Source organism: Cebus imitator, unplaced genomic scaffold (assembly GCF_001604975.1).
Source record: "Cebus imitator isolate Cc_AM_T3 unplaced genomic scaffold, Cebus_imitator-1.0 Scaffold641, whole genome shotgun sequence".
Lineage (NCBI taxonomy): Eukaryota > Metazoa > Chordata > Mammalia > Primates > Cebidae > Cebus > Cebus imitator.
The window spans coordinates 799,573-811,998 of NW_016107956.1; the positions used below are offsets into that span (position 1 = coordinate 799,573).

The following is a 12,426-nucleotide window of genomic DNA, read 5'->3' on the forward strand; positions in this document are numbered from 1 at the left end:
CAACCTCCGTCTCCCAGGTTCAAGCGATTCTCCTGCCTCAGCCTTCTGAGTAGCTGGGATTACAGACATGTGCCACCACGCCCAGCTATTTTTTTTAGTAAAGACAGAGTTTCTCCATGTTGGTCAGGCTGGTCTCAAATTCCTGACCTCAGGTGATCTGCCCACCTTGGCCTCCCAAAGTGGTGGGCCACCGCTCCCAGCTCTAACTTAAGATTTTCTGCTGGAATCTTGTGGTCACTAAGTTATCAGTTATTTTTTTCTCTATTAATCTTTCATTCTTTAAGGCTTTTATTCTTGTAGCTGGGACTACAGTTGCATGCCACTATGCCTAGCTATTTTTATTTTTTTGTAGAGATGGTGTTTTGCTGTGTTCCCTGGGCTCATGCAGTCTTCCCACCTTGGCCTCCCAGTGTTGGGATTATAAGCATGAGCCACTTGTCCAGCCTCAGACTTTTCTTCACCCTGTCTATTCACTCTCTTCAGATTCACAGCCTTTCACATTACTTTAATACCTTGAGTATGAATATGAAGGATTAGGCAGACTTAGTTGTCTTTTCTCTATGGAGAGGCCTAGAAATGCTTGAGTAATTGGGAACATCCTTACATGCTTGTAAGTGTAAGAGCTATATATATAAGAAATACTTAAACTCTTTAGGAGCAGGGCTTGCAATTTTCTCATTTGGTGTTATATTTCTGCCAGCTAGACTGTGCCTGGTACATAGGAGGCCCTTACAAATTTTTTATATTTTTGAGATGGAGTTTCATTCTTGTTATCCAGGCTGGAGTGCAATGGTGTGGTCTTAGCTCACTGCAACCTCTGCCTTCCGGCTTCAGGCGATTCTCCCACCTTAGCCTCCCAAGTAGCTGGGATTACAGGTGCCTGCCAGCATGCCCTGCTAATTTTTATATTTTTACTAAAGACAATGTTTCACCAAACTGCTGAGCTCAAAGTGATCCACCCGCCTCGGCTTCCCAAAGTGCTAGGATTACAGGAGTGAGCCACCGTACCTGGCTCCTTACAAATTTTTGATAACTTATTAGCAGCTTACTGACTAGTTAGTAGAAATGGTGAACAGAAGCTGGATCAGTGCTTCTCACCTTTTTTCCTACTCTAGTATTCCCATGGGTTAGGCCTTGTTTCCACTGTTATTAGGACCTTTCTATAGGAAGTTGCTGGTTTGCAGAGAGGGAAGTGTATTTCAGAATCTCTAGGGTGGTTTGAAGTGTCCCTAGCTATGATTTATGTTCTGCTTCCCTCTCTGCATACCCTCCTAGTTGAGAATCAGTGAATGAACTATCACATGACACAGTCCGGAGTTGATTTCATCCATTCTTTGTAATAGGATGGGTACTAATGGTCAGATTTTTTTTTTTTTTTCCTGAGGTGGAATCTCTGTCTCTCAGGATAGAGTGCAATGGTGTGATCTGGGCTTACTGCAACCTCTGCCTCCCAGGTTCAAGTGATTTTCTTGCCTCAGCCTCCCAAGTAGCTGGGACTACAGGCGTGCACCACCATGCCCGGCTACTTGTTTTGTTTTTAGCAGAGACAGGGTTTCACCATGTTGCGCACACTGGTCTTGAACTCCTGACCTCAAGTCATCTGCCTGCCTTGGCCTCCCAAAGTGCTGGGATTACAGGCATGCGCCATTGCACCTGGCCTGGTCAGATTTTTTTCCACTGGACTTTACAAATGTACAGAATGGAACTGATAATAATTAAGTGCTGGGATTGTAGGCATGAGCCACTGCATCTGGCCTGGTCAGATTTTTTTCTTTTTTCTTTTTTTAATTTATTTATTTACTTATTTAAAATGTTTGGCCAGGATGGTCTCCATCTCCTGACCTTGTGATCTGCCCACCTCAGCCTCCCAAAGTGCTGAGATTACAGGTATGAGCCACTGTGCCCAGCATCAGATTTTTTTTCTTTTTTTGAGATGGAGTTCCACTCTTGTTACCCAGGCTGGAGTGCAATGGCACGATCTCGGCTCACCGCAACCTCCGCCTCCTGGGCTCAAGCAATTCCCCTGCCTCAGCCTCCCAAGTGGCTGGGATTACAGGCGCGTGCCACCATGCTCAGCTAATTTTTGTATTTTTAGTAGGGACAGGGTTTCACCTTGTTGACCAAGATGGTCTCGATCTCTTGACCTTGTGATGGAGTCTCACTCTTGTTGCCCAGGCTAGAGTGCAGTGGTGCAATCTCAGCTCACTGCAACCTCCACCTCTTGGATCCAAGCAATTCTTCTGCCTCAGCATCCCTAGTAGCTGGGATTACAGGCTCCTGCCACCTTGCCCGGCTAATTTTTGTATTTTTAGTAGAGATGGGGTTTTGCCATGTTGGCCAGGGTAGTCTCAAACTCCTGACCTCAGGTGATCCACACCCACTTTGGCCTCCCAAAGTGCTGGGATTACAGGTGTGAGCTACCATGCCTGGCCTTGTCAGATTTTTTCCACTGGACTTTACAGATGCATAGAGAGGAACAGATAATATCTTTACTTTTTTTTTTTTTTTTAGCAGTAAGTACCATGTTGTTTCCTTCCCCCTCAGCTTGTTCCATGAGTTTTGTGCATGATGTTCCATAAAGTAAACTCTCAGATTGCTTTTACAACTAAAAGTTCTTCTGCTTTCTCTTTTAGCCGGATGCGCAGTGACGGTTTTGATGAAGAAAGTCAAAGAGACTATTGGAGGCCAAAGAATGAAATTTCTGGGACACTGGAAGATGATTTTCTTAAGGCTAAATCCTGGAACAAGAAGTTATATGATTATGAAGCTAACATGCCAGACAGGTTTGTGATTAATTCCTGTGAGCATTAGTATTTGGCCTGAGAATATGTACTTATCAAAATTAATTGTCCCCACACAAATTTGTGCACAGATGCTCATAGCATTATTAATAATGGCCAAAAAGTAGAAATCCGAAGTCTATCAGCTGATGAATGGGTAAACAAAATGTGGTATATCCATACAATGGAATATTATTTGGCAATAAAAGAAATGAAGTATAGATACCTGTTATAACATGGATAAACCTTGAAAACATTATGCTGACAAGAAAGAAGCCAAGTCATAAGACCACATATTGTGTGATTCTATTTTATGTACTATGTCCATACATAATTGTATGATTCCATTTATGGAGTAGGCAATTCCATAGAGACAGGAGGTAGATTAGTGATTGCCCTGGGCTGGAGGCACTACACTTTTTGAATTCCACGGTATGTGAATTATACTTCCATAAAGTTGTTATTTAGGCTGGGCGCAGTTGTTCATGCCTATAATCCCAGCACTTTGGGAAGCCAAGGTGGGTGGATCACTAGGCCAAGAAATCGAGACCATCCTGGCCAACATGGTGAAACCTCATCTCTACTAAAAAAAAAAATACAAAAATTAGCTGGGCATGGTGGTGCACAACTATGGTCCCAGCTACTCGGGAGGCTGAGGCAGGCTGAGGTAGGAAAATCATTTGAACCCAGGAGGCAGAGGTTGCAGTGAGCCAAGATTGCACCACTGCACTCCAGCCTGGCAACAGAGCCAGACTCCGTCTGAAAAAGAAAAAAAAGTTGTCATTTAAAAGAAAATAGGCCAGCGAGGTAGCTCATGCCTGTAATCCCAACACTTTGGGAGGCCAAGGTAGGCGGATTATAAGGTCAAGAGATCAATACCATCCTGGCCAACATGGTGAAACACCATCTTTACTAGGTGGGCGTGGTGGTGCGTGCCTGTAGTCGGGAGGCTGAGGCAGGAGAATCGCTTTAACCCAGGAGGTGGAGGTTGCAGTGAGTTGAGATCATGCCACTGCACCCCACGCTGGTGACAGAGCGAGACTTTGTCTCAAAAATAAATAAATAAAAATAAGGCTGGGTGTGGTGGCTCACATCTGTAATCCCAGCACTTTGGGAGGCCGAGGTGGGTGGATCACAAGGTCAGGAGTTTCAGACCAGCCTGGCCAACATAGTGAAACCCCATTTCTACCACAAATACAAAAATTAGCCAGGCATGGTGGTGTGCACCTGTGGTCCCAGCTACTCGGGAGGCACTTGAAACCGGGAGGCAGAGATTGCAGTAAGCTGAGATCGTGCCACTGCATTCTAGCCTGGGCCACAGAATGAGACTTCGTCTCAAACAAACAAACAAAAAAATTGTCCCCTTGTAGATAGCATGGTATTATGAAGTGTTTTTGGAAAAGTGCTTCACAACTAAAGAGTAAAGTGTTAAGAGTTCGTTAGTGTTTCTTAAGGAAAACAATGTGTGTCTGAAATGATAGTGTACAGTACAGGAAATATAGCTGTTACTGAGCTATAATGTGGACTTGGTTCTACTATATCTCTATTTTCTCTCTCTGTGTATGTATGTACTCCAGAGTCTAATTTTGATTTAATTTCCAAAAATGTATGCATTGCTTTAACAATACATGTAATTTGTCATATTACAGATGGGGTCACAGTGGTTATAAAGAGTTATACCCTGAAGAATTTGAAACAGACAGGTAAGGAAAATAGGCTTAATAAAAGAAACTAGGATGGTACAAAATCTGTACTAGAAATTGATTTCCTAACTTTTACAAAGAATATACTTCCCATTGAAAATGTAGCTAGAGAAACAATAGGTGATTTAGTTAGGATGTGACCCCTGTTTTGCCATTCTCTGGTTGATGTTTGGCATGTCTGTAAGCGTTTTGATTTTTATATATAGTATTCCATACAGTAACTCAGTATGGCAGCTTAGAATTTTTATCTCCATTTTAAAGATGAGGAAACAAAAACTCAATCAGAATATTAAAGTGTTAAAGTATATGTTAAAGTGCTGATTTAAAATTCAGATGTTAACATCAATTTTTATCTAGAATGCAAAATATTAAAATATGTACTTTTTCTTTTTTATATAAAAGCTTCTCTTTTTTACTTTTTTATTAGTAGTGATCAGCAAGATATTACCAATGGGAAAAAAACATCTCCTCAGGTAAAATCATCTACCCATGAATCCCGCAAACACAAGAAGTCAAAGAAATCCCACAAAAAAAAGCAGAAAAAAAGGTCACACAAAAAACAGAAGAAAAGCAAAAAGGAAGCCATGGATATAACAGCAGATTCCTCAAGCGAGCTCTCAGAAGAAACTGGGGCTTCCAGTACAAGGCAAAAGAAACAACCGCATAAACGCAAGAAAAAATCCAGGAAAAAGTCTCTCAAAAAACCTGCTTTATTCTTAGAGGCAGAAAGTAACACTTCCCATTCAGATGATTCAGCATCCAGCAGTTCTGAGGAAAGTGAGGAAAGAGACACTAAGAAAACCAAAAGGAAAAAGAGAGAGAAAAAAGTCCATACCCCTGTAGCCAACAATGAAATACAAGAGAGGACAAACAAACGCACAAATTGGAAAGTGGCTACAGATGAAAGGTCTGCTGAGAGCTCAGAGGATGACTAAATGGGAAACATTTTTGTTTTCCACATGACTGTGGATATTTACAGTTCTTACTCCTTGTGGTTTTGCAAGTGACTCTTGTTCTGCACCGGGGCCAGGGGTCAGAGCTATCTTGTGCCATCTGTATGTTCCGACAGACTTCTTGTCTTCTATTTTGGCGTTAAGCTTGATCCCCTTTTCTTGTTAAAAGGGAATCTGGTATTTTGTTATGAAGGTTTCTTGAAGAGATTATTTTTTGCAGTTAATTACATTTAGTATAGAGCACATATACAGCAAATTAAAGGACCCAGAAAGCTGGATCCAGTGGTAACCTGGGTACACTAATCGGAATATTGAATTTGGTAAAGTCAAGGGCTGGGATCAAGAGGTGGATTGGAACTAATGCTGTGTAGGATGGTATGACAAGGCAACACTATATTGCTCTTTGTTTATATAGCAAGTATCACAACTGACTTGTCTTTAGCCTTGGTGCTTTGATCCTTCTGTATTTTGACCCTACAGGTATGGTCCAGTTTACTTAATCAGGAAATGGGCCTAAGAACAAACGTTTTCCTTTCATGGTAACATCCATAGACAACTTATTAGAAGGGACTACAGTTTCCTCAAATTTCCCTGCTGGACGGGGCCTACAGCTGTACTTACTATACCCCTAAACATTGTAATTGGATAGTAAATGGTTTTCTAGTTCCATTGCTGTATATTTGCCTAAATGGACTTGTGTTCAAATTATTTCTTCAGGTGTCATAGATAATCCTTTACCAAATGGGGAAGAATTAGGAAATAGTCATGTTGTCTAATGGTACTCTGGATTCAGGGCAGCAACTGCCATTTAAATGTTGTCTTGTTAATGAACTTTGGGTTTTCCCTGAAACTAAGTTGAATTATTTCCAAAATGAAACAGGCTTCTCAGGGACATACTCACTTCTTCCCAGTCTGCCTTTAGATTAAAGCACCAAGCAGAGACCACGTTATTTCCCTTCGCTATACTGTGATCCTTAGTATGTTAATTCTTAAAAAGCCAAAATGTCACTGAAAGAAGGCTCGCAGAAGACAAGTGCATTTTTTCACTATGGGAAGAAAGATCAAGTGACATATTGTTATTTTTTCCTGATTGTCACTTAATGGGCTGAGTAAAAAGCTTGAAAACTCAGACTTTTGATTTTGGTTCTGCCACTAATTGGTTATGAGGAGGCCCAGAGCAGGTAAATTCACCTTCCTGGCCTTACTTTCCTGATGTGTAATACAGAGTTAATTCACGGTAGCATGACAGTATAAGACACCAGCAGTAGATACAACTATGATGACATTCCATGAGGTGGTATTTTTAGTTCTAACTACTCAATCTGTCCTCTTTACGGGACAGATTTCTAGTAAAGTGCTTGGTCTTAAAATACATGGTTGGACAGAGGTGCCCTATCCCTTAACTATGAGCAGGTGCTACCTTTTGGGATATTTATTTGAAATTTTAATACTTTGGTACTCAATTGTCAATGTTCCATGGTGTGTATTTTTATTTTTGGGATTAGTGGGGGCCTACAGGGAGGGGAATAGACTATAATTACTACCTCTTTATCTAAAACAATTATTTTGTTCCTGGAGCAAGTTAAATCTTTGTTAGAAGGAGCTTTGGCCATATATTTTTTAGCATGCATTGTTTCTGTGCTCTGAAAGTACTGATTTTAAGCAAGGATTCAGGAAAATGGGCCAGTAGAACAGGCCATCTCCAGGAAATTGGCTCTATTTGGTTCCTGACCTTCCCTTCCTCCCATGCTAGCAAGGAATACACATCTTGCCTTTTTTTTTTTTTTTTTGCCATGTTAATCTTTTCTTGGTCATGTATAAGCAATAAAGCTGGTTTTTTGTTCTTAATCTTTCTCAACCCCAAATTTTCTATGCCTTAGGCTTTGATGGTTCTTCCAACCCCCTTAATATGGCTTAGGATGGCTTTTCAAAACCTACAATTCCCCATTTGCACTACTGGCCATGGAACATTTATTTCTAGTGTTCCTGCCAATCAGAGATCTCTATATTCTAAAATGGGATTAAAAGAATAGTTGGAGAATTCACATTTATTGAATATGTGATACAGCCTGGAATTTCTGAATTCCAAATAAATAAATTTCACTCTTTGAACATTTCATCTTTTACTTTTTAGCACCAACAGACTTGATAACAGCCTGATGCTGATCTGACAATGGGCCGACAACCTTCCCCTACTGGCCCTTCAGTCTGCTTAATAACAAGTCCTTTGCTTCTGTCATTCTCCTGGGGGATGGCCTACTGCCCTCCTTTCTGTACAATCTGGGCAAATCGACTGGTGATGGCAAGAGTGGTGTCAATGAAGCGGTCTACACAGCTGGAGAGACAGTTTTCAGTGCGAGAATCTAGGCGATTCCCTGGCTTCTCCACACACTTATCCCAACATAGTTCCATGAAATGATGCACCTAAGATGAAAGAAAAATAGTAACCATTGGGGTCTGCAGATAAGCCTAACTCTGTTTATTAACTTATTTTTGACGCCTGACAAACTATTCTTTAAATCAACCACGGAGTCACTTAGGGCTCTTCTCTTTCTTCATTTCCTAAGTAGTCGCCAATATTGATGCAGATCCTCATCCCTACAGATTGTACATTCTCAGATAGGACTAATAACCTTTTATGTTACCCAAAGCAGCTAGCACTAGTGTGAACAAACTAGGGAACCAATTCATTTCCCCAGACTATTGGATTCATCTCATTCCAAACCTATCCCCTAGAGAAGGTAATTCTTCCACTAACCTTCTGGGGGTTATGGATCCACTCCCCCCAAAAATGCACATACTGGCACAGAAATTACGTGCACTTTCATTAGAATGTTCAGGACCCAAAGATTTCTAGCCAGGGTTCTTGCTGCTTATCCTCCTCCTCCCACCCAAAAGGGAGAAAATAAGCATTTTACCAAGAGCTTACTATCTGTGAGGCTGGGTACTAAGAAGTCAGTTCTCTCTAACGTCCTCAAGGATAGCTGTCATCACCTCCCATTTAAGAGGCGTGATTATGTAGTCTAAGGTCATGTAGCCAGTAAGGAGCCAGGCCGGGTTGAAACCATGCCCAAAGGGCTCCAAACCCTTGTTCTAAATCCATAGTCTACAGCGACTACTTCAGAGTCCACCTTTCTCCAATAATGTACTAGTGCTCCATCGTTTTCAAATACATCGTTGCATATGATCCTCACAATCCAGTGAGGCAGTGGGGTGACGGTGAAACCAAAACTGACAGCAGATGGGTATCTGTTCTACGGGCACGTGGCCTGCAAGGAGCAGAGGGAGGATGAGAACCCAGATCTTCCAAATGCCAGTCTAGTCACGTCGCCGGCTACCTAGGCTCCCGTACCCTTGCGTCGCCCAAATTTTCTTCCCTGCTTTACACCTCTCTTCTCCACGCTGTGCTTACATAGCCGGCACCCGAGCACTACCGGCCACCAGGGACAGGAGGGCCACGATTTGTCTTTTGTAAGAAGAGTGGGATGCAGCCGGGATCGAGAACCAGGTTGCTTCACTGAGCCGCCAGTGTACAGACCTCCGAGCGTGCCCAGGACCAGCATTTCACCTTCCTTTCCCTTCACCCTCCCCGTCCCCGCACCTGTGCAGTAAACTGCGCCTTCTGCTGTTCGGCAGCCACCAAGCGTTGCAATTCCGCTTCATCGGCTTCACCCAGATCCGCCATTGTCCGCCTCAGGCTCGGCACCTTCCCGCAACCGTGTTTGCGCATGCGCGACGGGTGTACACCGCCTCTCGACTTCCTGTTCACCCAGCCTCTCGACTTCCGGTTCACACAGCATTTTCCTCCTCCCTGTTTTCTTTCGTCGACGTGGGCGGGAGTTGTCGCCTAATTGCTTCCGGGTTGGTGGATGACCTTGAGCCCTCAGGAACGAGATGGCGGTTCTCTGGAGACTGAGTGCTCTTTGCGGTGCCCAAGGAGGCCGAGGTGAGGGTTCTTCGCATCCTGAGGTCCTTAGCGCAGCCTCCAGCCAGGGAAGGGGATGGAGGTGAGGACTCATCTGCCAGGTGGGAGGTCTCTTGAGGAGAAGAGAATCCCGAAATCCCAGCAATGACTACTGTAGTCTAGGGGTCCAGATGTTTACCCTAATGTGTATTTCACTTGCTGTGAGCTGACGAGTTGACGGAATAATCAGAAAGAGCTCCCTCTGGAAGTTGCAGTCTGATGAGACTAATCCACATAGGAGTTCTGTTTTCTCCCCGTTCACTGTCCCTAAAATGCTCCCTACTCGCTCTCACCCTGAATCGGGAAAGAGGGTTAGGATCTTGCGCATTTCCCCGGGAGTTGGTGTTTTTGTGTGTGGGAGTGGAGGGGGATCCGTTCGAAAATCATTTAACCTGGGCATTTGTGTTACCACAGACACTGTAGTAATACTAGGATACAAATGTGAAGAAAACGTAGTTCCTGTCCTCAAAGAGCTTTCGTTATGACGAGGAAGACACTGTCATAGTAGTCCAGGCAAGATGAGGTCCTGAGCTAGGAAAGTAGCACAAAGAAGATTGTCTCAAGAAATGTTAAAGAGATATGCCAACAGAATTTGGCAAATGAATTTAGGGGAAAGGTCTCTCATGACTTCCAGATTACTGAGTTAGGTTAAAGAATGCCTGAAATGTCATTAAATAAAGTAGGGAACATACAGATGTTCGTTCCCTAGTCTAACTTCACAGTAGCACCAGTGAAATAGATGCTATCTTCATTTTACAAATGAGGTGTTATCCCCCATTTAGGTTTAAGTAGCTTGCCTGTGGTCATTTAGAAAGTTTGTCAGCCCTGTTAAAGGAGAGGTTCTTAATGATCATCCTAATGACTCTTTCCTCAGCTCTGTTGCTTCGAACTTCAGTGGTCAGACCTGCTCATATTTCAGCATTTCTTCAGGACCAACCTACCCCAGAATGGTGTGGAGTGCAACACATTCACTTGTCACCGAGTCACCATTGTATGTTCTCTCCATCGTTGCTGCTTTCTGGGCTCTAGCCATCTTTACCTGGACTAATTGTCATGCTTTTAGCAGGACTTCCTAAATGTAGGGGGACTCTTGTGTCCAACGCTGTCAAATGAAGACCCTGTTTACACCTTTGGGCAGACAGTGCAATTATGGTTGAATGATGCCATTTATAATCATAGTGGACCTTCTAGCCTAAGTTTAAAAAAAAAAATTTTTTTTTTGAGAGGAGTCTCACTCTGTCACCCAGGCTAGAGTGCAGTGGTGCGATCTTGGCTCACTGCAGTCTCCACCTCCCAGGTTCAAGCAGTTCTCCTGCCTCAGCCTCCTGAGTAGCTGACATTACAGGTGCCCACCACCACGCTAATTTTTGTATTTTTAGTAGAGACGGTGTTTCACCATGGTGGCCAGGCTGGACTTGAACTCCTGACCTCAGGTGATCTGCCCACCTTGGCCTCCCAAAGTGCTAGGATTACAGGCATGAGCCACTGTACCTGGCCCACTGACTCACTGACTTACATTCATAAGGTATCTGTCCACTTCACTCAACCAAGACTGGCTTAATTCTTTTTTTTTTTTTTGAGATGGAATCTGACTCTGTCACCCAGGCTGGAGTGCAGCAGCGTGATCTTGGCTCACTACAACCTCCGCCTCCTGGGTTCAAGCAATTCTCCTGCCTCAGCCCCCTGAGTAGCTGGGATTACAAGCGTGCGCCACAGCCTCCTGAGTAGCTGGGATTACAAGCGTGCGCCACAGCCTCCTGAGTAGCTGGGATTACAAGCGTGCGCCACTACACCTGGCTAATTTTTGTATTTTTAGTAGAGACAGGATTTCGCCATGTTGGTCAGGCTGGTCTCGAACTCCTGACCTCATGATCTGCCCACCTCGGCCTCCCAAAGTGCTGGGATTACAGGCATGAGCCACCATGCCTGACTGACTGGCTTAATTCTGTAGCAATATTTTATCCATCTTCTTGGATCTATCTTCTAATCAATATGTAGGCATTAAGATACCCTTGTGCTAAAAGACTTCAAAAAACAGAGATAGCCTCTCTCTCAACTACTATTTTAATATTTTACTTTCTTTGTACTCAGAGTTATATTCTATATGTATACTGTCTGTCAGTTTGGGTTACTGTGTGGATATGTTGAACATGAAAGATGTGTGTTTCCCACGTCGACTTTTATGAATCTGGTCCTTTTTGTAGCTGGTTCCAAGGCTGCATCTCTCCACTGGACTAGTGAGAGGGTTGTCAGTGTTTTGCTCCTGGGTCTGCTTCCGGCTGCTTATTTGAATCCTTGCTCTGCGATGGACTATTCTCTGGCTGCAACTCTCACTCTTCATGGTCACTGGCAAGTATAGCAATTTCAAGTATAGTTGTCTGCTTAGTTTGTTTGCTGTGAGCTTGTCTCATGTATTATATATGAGGGAGAAGTTGATTGAAATGCTCTGAATTTGTTGAAAACTTTAAAATATATATAAAATATTTATATGCCTGGAATTATATATCCATCTGCCTATTCGATGTCTTTTAATTCGATTTCCATATCAAATAGCACTTTGAATGTAGCCTGTCAAACTGAGTTTCTGATCTCCCCCAATCTGTTCCTCCTGTACTCTTGCCCATGTGAATTAATGGCATTTCCAGTTTTCTCTTCGTTCAAGTCTAAACGTGGTAAGCTCCAAACTTGGTCATTATCCTTGACTCTAGTAGTCGTCTCCTAACTGGTCCCCTTTGTGTCCATTCCCAACACAGTAGACCCAGTGATCCTATTAAAATGGTAAGTTAGAACAAGACTTTCCCCTTCTCAAAATCCCTTTTTGTCTCTTTATATTACTCAAAGTCAGAATTCTTAGAGTGGTCTGCAGACTCTACATGATTGAGTCCCCTGTTTCTTCCCTTATTTTTAGCAGCTCTCTTGTTCACACTGGCTTCCTTGAGATTCCTTGAACATGCCAGGGACATTCCAAGTCTCAGGGCTTTCCTCTTACTGATTCTGCCTGAAACTCTTTTTCTTTTTTTTTTTTT

At 43.1% G+C, this 12,426-nt stretch overlaps 3 protein-coding genes across 9 annotated transcripts in view; 2 read left to right on the top strand and 1 right to left on the bottom strand.

The window, feature by feature from the left end:
• NKAPD1 (NKAP domain containing 1) overlaps positions 1-7,548 on the top strand; it is a 12,678-nt gene extending 5,130 nt beyond the window's left edge. For 3 of the 5 annotated variants that reach the window (XM_017517673.2, XM_017517672.2, XM_037734614.1), the window contains 3 exons: positions 2,634-2,783; positions 4,430-4,483; positions 4,911-7,548. In XM_017517673.2, coding sequence (XP_017373162.1) covers positions 2,634-2,783; positions 4,430-4,483; positions 4,911-5,418 — 712 coding nt within the window. In that variant the 3' untranslated portion in view covers positions 5,419-7,548. The remainder of the gene's footprint in view (positions 1-2,633; positions 2,784-4,429; positions 4,484-4,910) is intronic. The other 2 variants (XM_017517675.2, XM_017517674.2) reach the window with 1 other exon arrangement.
• TIMM8B (translocase of inner mitochondrial membrane 8 homolog B) lies at positions 5,178-9,190 on the bottom strand. Its single transcript, XM_017517691.2, has 2 exons — positions 9,038-9,190; positions 5,178-7,860 (listed from the first exon to the last, which is right to left on the bottom strand). The coding sequence occupies exons 1-2, from the start codon at positions 9,164-9,166 to the stop codon at positions 7,693-7,695; spliced, it is 297 nt and encodes a 98-aa protein (XP_017373180.1). The 5' UTR covers positions 9,167-9,190; the 3' UTR covers positions 5,178-7,692.
• A 50-nt stretch (positions 9,191-9,240) lies between these two features.
• The window catches only part of SDHD (succinate dehydrogenase complex subunit D), a 9,470-nt gene continuing 6,284 nt past the window's right edge, over positions 9,241-12,426 (top strand). For 2 of the 3 annotated variants that reach the window (XM_017517683.2, XM_037734616.1), the window contains exons 1-3: positions 9,241-9,382; positions 10,275-10,391; positions 11,605-11,749. In XM_017517683.2, coding sequence (XP_017373172.1) covers positions 9,331-9,382; positions 10,275-10,391; positions 11,605-11,749 — 314 coding nt within the window. In that variant the 5' untranslated portion in view covers positions 9,241-9,330. The remainder of the gene's footprint in view (positions 9,383-10,274; positions 10,392-11,604; positions 11,750-12,426) is intronic. The other variant, XM_017517684.2, reaches the window with a different exon arrangement.